At 45.1% G+C, this 12,729-nt stretch overlaps 2 protein-coding genes across 3 annotated transcripts in view; one reads left to right on the top strand and one right to left on the bottom strand.

Annotated features, from left to right (window-relative positions):
• The window catches only part of WRAP73 (WD repeat containing, antisense to TP73), a 39,021-nt gene extending 36,353 nt beyond the window's left edge, over positions 1–2,668 (bottom strand). The window contains exon 1 of one of the 2 annotated variants that reach the window (XM_075604910.1): positions 2,297–2,668. Coding sequence is in view for 1 of the 2 variants with exons in the window: in XM_075604909.1 (XP_075461024.1) it covers positions 2,297–2,467 (171 nt within the window). In the remaining variant the exon portion in view is untranslated. The remainder of the gene's footprint in view (positions 1–2,296) is intronic. The other variant, XM_075604909.1, reaches the window with a different exon arrangement.
• TP73 (tumor protein p73) overlaps positions 1–12,729 on the top strand; it is a 177,207-nt gene that overhangs the window by 5,327 nt on the left and 159,151 nt on the right. The window lies entirely within an intron of this gene.

A 12,729-nucleotide genomic window follows, 5' to 3' on the forward strand; every position in this document is an offset into this window, starting at 1 on the left:
ACATGCCTCTGAAAGGGCAGGTTGAAAGCAGTATGGCTATGGTCCTGGTTAGAAATAGGCAGCAAGGAAAGAGGACACAGAGGGGGTGGGGGGGGGGGGGGATTTATTAATATGTATTTTTTCTCCTCAAAGAAATGGTTCTTTAAAGCTGCAGTTCAATCAATATCCCATGTTTTTTTTTTTAATCAGTTCTGTAATATGAGAATACTTTTTTTTTTTAAACAATTTTTAATGTATTCTAATCTAACAAGCATTTTTGTTTCACTAGAAACCATTTACAAAGTCACACCCCCTTCCCCGACAGGCTCCGACTCGAGCCCTGCCCTCTCTAGCAGTGCACCAATTGTATCTACAGTAGTAACTGCCTGGTCACATGATCTTCCCCACAGAACTTTGCATCGTGGGTACTGTTCTGCAGCAATAACCCCGAGCAAAGCGATAGATTACAGGAGAACGGATCGATCTGCAATTTAGCTAAATCACTTGTCAGTGTGCAGATTGTATTGATGCACATAATGAATGGGAGGGGGGGTTGAATGTAATGATGGCAGCTTGAAATGCAGCTTTGCGTGAATCTACTGCAACATTTACAACACAGCATTACCCAATTATTAAGTCTTTGCTTGCACAGTTTGGTGTCAATCAAGTAACAGAATCGAGTATTCCTAACAAAAAAGCATTACCTGTATCTTCTTGGGCGGGGAAAAAACAAAACAGTTACTTTAAAAAAGGTAATTGAATCTAAGCAAGCCAATGAAACCAATGAGTTGTTTTAATGCTTTTGTGGGGGCTTGATTTAAACAGTAGGTTGAACTACTCCGTTAAGTGTCCTTTGCTTGCAGCGATTGAAGCAAACAGTCAGGGTTTATATGACCATGCAGTAAACCCTGTTCGGAAGTTATTGAAATAATTTGTCATATTAATGTATCTTTTTACATTGCCTGTACCAGGTAAAACCACTATTAAGATCTGCATGCCACCGAGAGCTAGCAGCGTCTGTCTTGTTTCTGCAGCTTTTAAAAATACATTTTATTCTAGTCTGTACTTTTAAAAATCAGTGAACTTAGTAATGCTCCACAAAAGAACCAGGACAGCTGCGTGCACCCGTGCATAGCTGATTTTACCTCCGAATGTCCTTTTGATGCTGTTTGCAAGTTCAAAAAGCATCAAGGGAGGGTTACTGCAGAATACCATGTACAGAACCAAATAAAGCTGGGAGTTAGCCAAATGCTGCAGTTCCACCTCCTAACTAGAATTCTACCTTCTGCCCAAAGCATCTTTGAATTTGATATCTTATGGATCACACAAGCAATTGATTGTGTACCGTCTTCCAGTTACATCCATCACTGTCAAAACTCATGTCCCTTTTCATTGCAAAGTCTACTAGGAGCCACGCTCTTACCCAGAAAACAACCCTAAATGAACTGACAAAAAGAAGCAGATATCTAATTGTTAACGCGAGACAGAAAGTGAGGGAAGATATTAAACACAAGCCGAGCCATCATGTGCGTTCAAGCTGTTCAGTAATACGTTATCCCTGCCACATATCTCCCATTTCACTACTGAACAGTGTGTGTGTCTCCATCCCTTGGTCTCCTCACAGTGATCAGCAGGTGTCTGATCTCTACTCCACTGCCATATTGTCCAATGCAGGACTGTCAAATCTCACTTATCAGTACAGGGCCAGAGTAATGGCAATTTAATGACTACACTTTAATGCAAGATTTAAACTTATACTTCAATTGTATCTTATTTAAATTGTTTTTAAAAAAATAAAATATAAAAAGCATTTCTGCCAAAGAGTGTACAGTGTATCTTTCTAAAATATGAATAATAAAGGCTTTTCCACAATGTTCAGGAAATTCTGTTTAATTACCACTATTTTTTGTAAGCCACTTTGACCCGTTTTATAAAAGTCAGGAAATTAATTTGATCTGACATTCAATTCCTCGTCAGACATCTACGAACATCCCCAGGCAGGTCCATACAACATGAATGAATTGTGTCACCCATCCACGAATACCTCATTCCTAGCACAGACACTAACATTTGGCACATAAAAGCAGGTACACTTTACTTGCTACAGTAAGGTCAATGTGGAATAGAGGACCTTTAAGGCAAATTACTCCATGAAAAGGAGGTACAATAACACAATTTACTATATGCAAAAGAGCATATTATCCGTGTATGTGTGTGTGTATATAATAACTGCATGCAATAGGAACTGGACATACAAACTATGTGCAGCACCTGCTAGAGAGGTACAGTGGGAGAATGTTACCATGTGTACACTCACCAGATACTTCCCACTGGGGGAGAACTTGCACAGCTGGTTACTAAGCTTGAACACTTCGGAAAAATTCATGGTTTTCCCATGTACAGTTACACCGCAGCAGTTAGGAGCAAGGGGAGGAGAAAATGTCAAAGGAAGGAAGGGGGACAGCGGTTCAGGGGATGAACCCAGCATTCAGGCCCATTCCCGCATGTAAAGTACAAGTGGTGCTTCCCTTCTCCTCTAGCAGCGTGCCCCTCACACACAGAGACCGAGCAGTACCGCTGCACAGAGTACTTGGCGGATCCCTGATGAGTGGAACAAGCAACATGTCAGAGTACACCCATCCTCCATCTTATGTATGCTGCTCGTGCCTGACGTCATCACGTTTAAGCCCCGCCCACCGGCTACGGAGGCTGATCAGGTTTGCCGGTGTCTCCATAGGAATGTGTCCCTGTTGTCATAGATACCAGCTAGTGGCAGTTGACTATAGATGCTCGCTCAGACAGGGGGAAGAAACCACTTTTGTAATGCCCAAATGCCTTATTAAGTGGGAACCTCTGAATTTGAGTGCATGGCTTTGAGGATCCGTGCCATACGAGTGTTGTTTTAATGTTAATTAAGTGAAATATGTTATTTATATTTCAGTTTTATTTGGTTTGATATTAATGGGTTAATTGGCTTGTGGGAGACATTTGGGGCTTGTGGTTTGACAGTTAGAGCTCTTAGAGGCAGAATGGGTGGCATTTTGTAATTGTTATAAATAGGTGTGCCCTGCTGACCGGCAGATCACACCTTTGGCAAAAGCAGTATCACTTCCACCTTCCTCTTGGTAGCGGGAGTTTTTGTGGGGGGGGGGGGGGCAGACGGTTGCAGAGACCCCGCTCTCTTCCCCGAGTCATTTAAATAAAATGCCAGGGGACCGCGCAAGGCTTATGCATCCTGTATTTACCGGGATTCAGCCGGTTTCTGCTCACGTCGCCATGACAACGCAACATCAAATGTCGCTGTGGGGGTCATGTGACGTCACGTGACCCTCTGCGTCATTTGACGCCGGATCACACGGGACGGGGGGGAGGGGGGACGCGAGCGCAGAGACCGAGACACGGGGGTCGCAGCAAAAAAACTTTGCACACCCCTGGTATAGAATATTGCTTTTTAATTGTGTAGCCAGGTTCCCCCTCTACCCTCCAGGGCGGAGAGGGAGGCTGCAGAGTCGATCGGAGCTCTGCAGCATACCCAGCGTGCGGGGGCCACCATCTTAGGGCTCGCGCATGCGCAGTGAAGTCCAGGCATGCATGCACAGAGAAGTTGCGGCAGCCATCTTGTCTATGGCCCCGCATACACCGCAAGGAAATACATGTCCCAGAGTCCTCAGGGAGGGCACACCACATGTAGAGTCTCAGCCAATAGGACTCGAGCACCAGGAGAAGAGGCAGGAGATAGTGTGGCACGAAGACAACCACCTGCCAGTCGTAAGGAGGAGGGCAACAGGAAAGGTAGTGTCCAGGGAGCAGTGCTTCTCTGGACTAGGCATAGGTTTGCCCCTTAGGCCCCTATGTCCTATGTCCCCACCAGTGAAATATTGTAGAGAAGGCCCCAAATAGGGACCCTTCCCCTTTAGAGTAATGTAGTAGTAGTACTGCATTGGTGACTGGATAGCCACGCGGTGTCCTGCGGTCTTTCATGGCCCACCATAGACATTACGGGAGACACTCCTGCTGGAGCTCCTTCACGAGGCGGATCACTGACTCCTTCTGTTTCTGCCATGACCTGATCTGACCTGTTCCTTGTAGTTCTGGTAACATTATTAAAGGCCCCTGCTATTAATCTGGCTTGTCCCTGTTTGTTCCCTACTCCCTGGTCTCAGTCCCTGTTCCCTAGTATAAGTTCCTGCTCCACTGCCCTGCTCTTGACTTCCTGTTGCCGACCCCTGCCTGTGACACTGACGATCTTGCTTGCTGCCTGCCTCCGACCTCAGCCTGTGACCCCAACAATCCTTGCCTGCTCCCCTGCTGTTCCGGCAACTAAGGTTCTACCTGCTCCAGGAGTCTCCCTGTGACAACTTGTCTCTGAGTTTGCCCCCCACTGTAATTGGCCCCAGTGAGATCCCTTCTCCCACCCCCATGGTCCCCTGACCCCCTCAGCGATCACACCCATAAAAAATGGCTCCCGGAACCCCAGTCACCACCACAGTGACCGGTCCGCACCGAACCCGGTTCCTCCGGTGCGGCTTGCTCCTCCAGCTTCTTCCACTGCAGAGGGGGCAGGCTGAGAGGCTCACCCCTCTGCTTCCTTGCCCCTCTGCTCCCTCTATGACGTCACTCACCCTGCTGCTAATGCCATGCCGGTACTGGTGAGAAATAGCAGATCTCCCCCTCTCAACCCCTCGCTGAGGGGGCAGGGGGAATCTATCTGCTCAGCTCAGTCCCTGTGCGCTGCTCAGTACCTCATGCTCTGCTCACCCCTACTCTTCTCCCCTACCTCTTCCCTCTCCTCGCTCCTTCCCCCCCCCCTTTCCTTCTCTCCCTCACCTCCCTTGCCTTCTCCCCTGTGATTGTAGCCCTCTCCCATCAGTATTCGTTTTACTGCTCTTCTAGGCTGTCTACTGGCTACTTCATTTAGCTGCAGCTTCAGTTTTTTTCCAGGCCAACTGTGAGGCTCAGGGAGTCACGTCATCGCCGTTGGCGTGTTCCCCACTCACCTTCACTGCCGCGGGCTCCTCCGCGCCGCTCATTCCCGCCTCCTCCCACACTGGGCGCGCACAGCACATGCACACGGACACGTGCACGCACATGCACTCTAAGATCCACCTCCTCACTCAACTTGGCCCTCGGCACCTGCACCCTGCCCTACCACAGTCCTCACCTTGCATACACCTCATTGGACGCTCTCTCCTACATATGCTCAGCTGCCCCACTGGCAAATCGACTGAGCATAGTTCCAGTTGTGTTGCACACACCTCTTCTCTGCCTCTACAGTCTTGCCTTGTCTTGCTGCTTACCTTCCTGTGTTTATTTATTTATTACAAAAATATATATATAAAGTCAATAAATTAATGGTATTTATGAGAAGTTGATACTAGAGTTGCTGGGTTTTCACACAGTCCATCATAAATTCAGTTGTTGTGTACAGTTAAACTTCCCACATACAATAATATCATTGTTTTACTATAAAAATTAAATAATAAAGATAATTAAATATTTTTTGTTTTATAAGAAAACAAAACTGAACTGTGAAGGTTAAAGGCAGGTGCCGCTGAGATATCAGACCTTGAAATCAGGCAGACTGCAGTCCAAAACCCCACAGCTGAGAGAAACGTGAAATAAACCCAGTCTCCTACTTAATTAATCTCATTAACATGTAAATAAATCAGACAACTTCTGCCAGCCGTCAGGAGGAGGAGTAGAAGTTAAGAATGCCAAAATGGATCAAGAGCTTAAAATCAAATTGTTCAGCCGCTATATGGCACTCTTTTAGTTAGAAAAAACTGATAGTAGGGGTAGTGGTATTAGTATTACCAGTATTGCAAAAGGTAGCGGTGTTGATGTAGATGCGAGTGATCCAATTTGCCGTAAATGTCGGAAACATGTGAAAGCCAAAGGTGGTAACATAACAAATCTATCTTCGCCTTTGCAATTCCATCACCCAAGTGAGCATCAAAGATTAGTAGAAATGAAGCAGAAACGGACATCAAGATGTGTAGTAAAAAAGAGGTGCCCCGAGTCACTGTCTGGCAAAGATCATCATCAAATGCAGCAAAAGACAAATATAAAAAGAATGTGGGAAAAAATAAGGCCTTATGACTGATCTTCCTCGGAATGGAAACTTGTACACATGCCATCACTAAATAGCTGGTAAAAGATATGATGCCATTGTATACAATACTCAGAGAACCATTCCGGGACATGATACAATTATTCAACCTGCCGTCAGGAAATATTTCTCACCAGTAGCAATACCAAAGATGTTTAATGATGTACTTACAAAAGTAAAATCTAAAATTAATGAATCAATTAGCAGCATTTCATTTACATGTGATGGGTGGAATTCAGAAGTATCATTTGATCCTTACTGGACTGTAACTGGGCATTGGGTAAATAAAGATTTTAAACTTGTATCTGAACTGGTCAGATAGAAGTGTTTTGTGTGAGTGTTTGTCCTAAAAGAAATAAGAGCTCTGACTGACTTGCTGGGTGGTGAGGAAGAAGGTAACCAGTACTGTAGCTCATTCTTGCCAATGGTGGATACTTTTTACAGCAGTGTGCTAAGTGATAAAGATATAGATTCTGAGATATTGGCAAGAATGAGAAGACGAGATTTAAAAATAGCTTGTAGACAAGTATCGTGGTAAAGAAGTAAAATCGGTACTTGAAATTTGTACAGCTCTTGATCCTCGATAAGTTAAACTTCAGTGCTGAGCCTGATACCAGTTTCAATAAGCAGCACATTCCAGATGAAGTATCTAAAATGCACTTAGATGACAGTAGTACTTCTGTTAATAAAAATGAGATCTTGTGGTCTTGCTCCATTCCTCTCCCAAAATAGTAAATTACATGCTCAATCATCTCAGGTGTCTCTCAAGACCTGAAGCTGAAATGGAGCTTTATTTCTCTCTTGCAGTGGAACCTCTTGACCCCAAGCCACTTCAGTGGTGGAAGAATGCTGGTCAATTAAAAAGGCTTACACTTCTAAGTTTCATGGCCAAAAAGTATTTAGCTATTCAGGCAACTGCAGTTGTAAGTGAACTAATGTGGTTTAAAGGTGGCCTACATGGAAGATTGAAACCTAGTATTGCCACAAATAAAAAATGTCTTAGTAAAAATACCTGAGATGGTACCAACCTCAAAGTAAAAGGGACAAAGTCAACCCAAATTAAGCTTTTTATTTAATTATTGTGTCTGTGTAAGAATCACACCGACTCATCCACCTGTCCCATAGCAAAGCTGAAGAAACACCTTGTATCAGTAGTCAAAGTAAGAGGTTTATTCTAAATTGATAGAAAACATGTGTACTTGCCAGGCACTCCTGTTGTTGGGTACAATAGAACTTACAAATAGATTGCATTTGTGGTGGTGCGTTGCGTCTCTGTGGCAGGAGGATCCCGTCAAACCGTCACAATTTCAATAGCAAAAAATAAATCAAAGATTGTCGCACTCGTGATGTCCAAAGGGTCCTCAGGCTCAGCTCAGAACCTTAGACCATTTATTTGTATACGAACGACAAGTACAATGTTTTGGGGTAAAAAAACAAAAACCTGGAGAGTGGTTAACTTTTTTACCCCGAATTGCCCGAAACATTGTGCTATTACTTTGTATACAAATAAATGGTCTGAAGACCCCTTACTTAGACATCACGAGTGCGCCTATCCACCACGTGAGCGGTTCGCCCTCATTGGCTGAACCGCGCACGTGACCCGTCCGTCGCGCGGCAAATTCAAACAAGTTTGTCTCGCCATGTATCGGGCGTGTGCAATCTATGGACATGCGCAAAGGCCTTCATTTGTTTGTATTTGGCGCGAGCGACATGTGATACAAAAACACCGACTCAACCATAGACCTATGTGCTGAGAGATGAATTTAGCAATAATGAGAGAAGATGACAACGAGAGAAGGCAATCATCCTCACTAGCCATCACCCAATAAAGTAAATGCGATCAATCCAATACATATGGAAATGAAAAATGGAAATGAAAGAACAAAAAATAAAGATAGGTAACGTCTGGCAGACATTTTAGAGTGTATAGATCAGGGGTCCCCAACATACCCGCCAAAACTTTTGTGGGTTCCCACAACTTACTTTGTAAGCTGTATTCTAGGAATGGCATTTATAAGATAACCCGAGACTCGTAGTTTGTGCCATTTTTACATCTCTGCCTTTTTTTTGACGGGGATACTTTAATCTAAATTCAGATATGCTGAGTTTTTCCCAGAGACCAATATAAAGCACTAGAGGGCAGCACGTGACAAAACGTGAAAAGTCTCTTCCGCATCCGGCGCGGCACTGGAGGTCTCCCCCAAAATAAGTGTATTTTGTGTGCGTGTGTGCGTGCATGTTAATTGGTTGGTGCTACTCGGTCCTGAACTCTCAAGTGTGACTTTGGGTATAAAAAGGTTGAGGACCCCTGGTATAGATCAATACCAGGCCAAATAGATATTGATGGACTGAGTAGCGGTGAGATGATACCACGGAGGACAAGGACACAGATCAGAGACACTCATAGTAGGATGTGTAGAAATAGGTAAGATGGCAAGGGAACACCCGTCACATGAGAGGACAAGGGCACAAGAAGGGACAGTGTGAGGGAGAACATCTGGAGAGGAGAGGACAATAAAGGTGAATATACAGATCAAATATGTATTATGGTGAGACTGACCTGTGGACACAAGACTACTTTAATGACCAAACAGACAACCCACCAATAAAGCAATCACACAATGCATAAACAGAGAACCCAATGGAATGTTAACAGTGGAGGAGAATCCAAAGACAGGACCTCAGCGGACCGCTACAGAACAGTGGAAATCCACCAATGGGCTTTTAACGCTCGCGCTGCCCACAAACAAGACAAGACCACAACACTGAGGTGGGAAGGTATAACACCCGCAGCAGCGGAGGCGTGCCTGGAAGGCGGATAGTTTAGCGTTGCCGGGTCTGGGTTGGAGAGTGTAGGAGACGCAGTATATTTGCAGAGTCCGTGGATTGGAGAAGACAGGATAGTAAGGGTCCGCAAGCCGTGGTCTGGGATTGTAGAGAGCAGCATAGTCCGAGTCCGTATGCCGTGTTCAAGGGTAGGAGAGATCACCGTAGTCGAGGGTATGCCAAAGTCCAAAAATCCAGAAGGGTCCACAAACAAACCGAGTCGGTACACAAGAGGATAACTGCAAAGGAGACAGAGCACTGCACAAAAACGAAGTGAGCTTCACGAGGCTACATAGGATTATGTTGAGCAAAGCATGGGAGGAAGCAGGAAGTATTTAAAGGCAGGATACACCAATGGGGACAGGGGGTGGAGCGCAGGCGAGGCCCCAGCGGAGCAGGGACAGGCTGCAGACAACAAGGCAGGGAGGAGAGACTTGCCAAGCAGCTGGGGATCGTAGCACGTCATCGCGTGTGTGTGTCGCGCAGGATAGACGCGCAACGCGTGCGGGAGGCAGGACCAGGTTCCGTGCGGCAGCTAGAAGAGCTGCGGGTGTGTGCGCTCTGTAAGGAAAGCGGGGAGCGCGCATGGGCAGGTACAGTGGCCGCGGCGGCAGCAGCAGCAGGTAAGGAGGGAACACGCCGCAGAGGACGTGTTCCCCGATTCCTTACAGGGCTAGACCAGGGGTGCACAAACTGGGGGATGTGAGATTTTATGGAGGGGTGCATGGCGCTTACAGATGCCCTGCGCTCTTCCCCAAAGCATTTAAATTAAATGCCAGGGGAGCACTTGTGAGGCCTCTGTAAGTACCCGTACTTTGTCTCCTGCGGCTTCTAGCTATGCGTCGCCATGGCAATGCAGCGTCAATTCACAAGAGGCAATGCAATGTCACATGACATAAGGATATCAGAAATGCCAGAGTCAAGGTAAAGGGGGTGGGAGGCGCAAGCAGGCAGGGGGGCGCTGAGGAAAACGTTTGCGCACCCCTGGGCTAGACTATCACTGCTATCATTGTTGATACCATTAGGACTCATGGTATTGAATGGGGTGACGTCAAGGGCGCGGAGTTGAGATATCAGGTTCCCAGTGGGTAAACAATGGAGAAAGGGGTGGAGCTCTGTTATTTTCGAACCATTAGGGCAGTGGTTTCCAACCATTTTTTGGTTAAGGAACCTCACGTGAAATTCTTAGGAACCCTCAACCATCTCTAATAGCAACTCTGTGATCAGATGCATTTTAAATTCTTCTGTATTTGATACAATTTTCAAATGACCACAAAATTGCAGGGAACCCTTTAGGGATGCCCAGGGAACCCAAGGGTTCTTAGGAAACCCGGTTGAAAAACACTGCATTAGGGTATACCAAAAGAGCAGATCCTGCGCTCCTACCAAATTGGGCTAAAATACTGTATAATAGTGGCATGTTTACATTTAGAACATAAGACTGTGATTATAGTAAGCGCGTGCGCGACGGAGCACATTGCGTTGTGCGCGCCTGTCGCCCGAGTGATGGGTGCACTGAGGCTGGAGGCGATTGGGAGGAGTGGCGGATGCGTCACCAGGCTGGTTCGCCTTCATTGGCTGAACCGCTCATGTGACGCGGCCGTGACAACAAATTCATTTGTTTTTTTTCAAAAATCACCCGCGCGGTCGCTCGGCAGCCTCAGAGGTCTGTTGTTTGCGCCGCACCTGCGCACGCCGCTGCGCCCACTATAATAGCGGCCTAAGTCTGGGTAACAAAGGAGTCATTTGGTTGCATCTTTGATCAAAACATGATTCAAGTCTGCCAACCTCGTCAAGGTATACTCCGTTTATCAGGTACCTACACTTAATATATGTAATTTCTTAATGTCCTGTGCACCAAAAACAAGGGAACCTTAAATCGTGAACATTATTAAAAGCATTTAATAAGAAATGACCCCCCTCCACGCCCCTCGCCCCAGCAATCACGGGCAACGCCGGGTATATCAGCTAGTACTAACTAAATGTATTTCATTATTCTTTTATCTTTTTATTTTTGGTAATAACAAATTAGGATGGACGATGTCTTTATCTATTACGTAGGCAATCCAAGCGCTTTTTATAATAATGTTTTTTTTTTCATTTACACAGCTTTGAAGCTGGAGGTCTCCAGGGCTGAACCCCATTAATTTAAGCTCCGGGAACCCCGTGCTTCCGGAGATACTTAGCTCTGTAGGGGTGCCGGCTCAGTAGCAGAATTCACGCAATGGCTGCTTTTCAAAGCTCCCGCGTCCTGCAAGCCAATAGGAAATCGTGACGTCATCCGGTGCAGCTTCCTATTGGCCCATGTGACATGGAGCTTTAAAAAGCAGAGGATCGCCGGAGCTGAAATGAATGGTGTTCAGCTCCAGAGGCCCCTATTCCAAAGTTGTGTAAAAAAAATAAATGTAAAAAAAAAAAGCTTGGATTTTTAAAGAACAGTCATCCCAACCCTAACCCCTTCACTGCTGCAAGGTCAGGCACTGTATACTGTACGCAGAAGTGACGTTAACTTTGCAGTTACATTTTTTTTGGTTTATTAGGAAGGTACTGTATATATACTTAGATTGTAAGCTCTTTTTCCTAATGTCTATTGTATGAAGCGCTTATTCCCATTATGTCACGCGTGTTACTGCTGTAAAGCGCTATGTACATGGATGGCACTATATAAAGATATATATCCAGTACAGGAACCGTTTCCCCTGCAGGATCTGGAGAGCTCCCCCGCTCCCCTCCCCAGCATGAAACAGTTCCCTTCCCGCCTGCTAACAGTTGAAAGGCGGCTAATGCCTTCTCTCCCCCTCCCCCTGTCTTGCTTACAGATCCCAAGCTACAGCCTCCATTCTGTCATCTTCATTCTTTCAACCTTTTCTCAACCCTATAATCTGAGGAATCCCACCCACACTAGTCACCTCCTATCCCGCAGCTCTCTTTCCCATCTATGTTTCTACTGCCAGACAGGTGTCATCTGCTCGATCTAGACACTGGTTAGTAAGGGGTTAAAAAGGAAGCATTGTGAGTCTAACTTCTTGTGGCAACCCAGGCGCATTGCAACTGTTAGCTACCCCAGGATCGGCTTTGGTAGACCTGTCAGGATCTGATTTGGAGAAGGGGAAGTGGAATTGATCAAACCTACCTGCAGACCCTACCAAGCCACTTTCATGCCAGTGAAACTGATCAGACAGAGGGCAGTGCAGGGCATCTTCACAACAGACTGGCATTAATACATCTGGATTTTCACTACGGTTATTTAAAAAAGCAAACAAATGTCTCATTCTTTTTAAAGAAAGTTTAATTATTTAAAAAAAAACTGTCCTTTTCTATTTTGGTCGTTTTTTGTAACATTTACAATATTAAGTGCAAATATGAAGTCTGGAAAGTTATTAAAGGGTTTGGAATTCATTGAATCAAGGCACAGTACCACTGCTTTGGTAAGGCGCTCCCACACTAGTTATGTACATACTGTACAGTATATGACTTGTTTTTCTCACTGATGGCGGTACAGGTTGTATGTACAATTTGAAGTATATGTTCCCAAACATCAAAAAAGCAATAACAAAAATCAAAAGTACTAGAATTTGGGCGCTAAAGGCAAAAAAAAAAATGTTTATTTAAAACTTTTATATTTTTTTCCACTAATTTGATGGTTACTGTAGAAATAAAAAAATGCAGTGTTTTGTAAAAGGGAACAAAACATTTTCAGCTCCCTTTTGCAGCATAAATAAAATTCAAGCCAATGTCAAAAAGAGACAAAGCTTTGATCCAAATTGAGAATAACTTCCACTGCTATTTAAGTTTGATAATATAATAACCCAACA

Source organism: Ascaphus truei, chromosome 6 (assembly GCF_040206685.1).
Source record: "Ascaphus truei isolate aAscTru1 chromosome 6, aAscTru1.hap1, whole genome shotgun sequence".
Classification (NCBI taxonomy): Eukaryota; Metazoa; Chordata; class Amphibia; order Anura; family Ascaphidae; genus Ascaphus; species Ascaphus truei.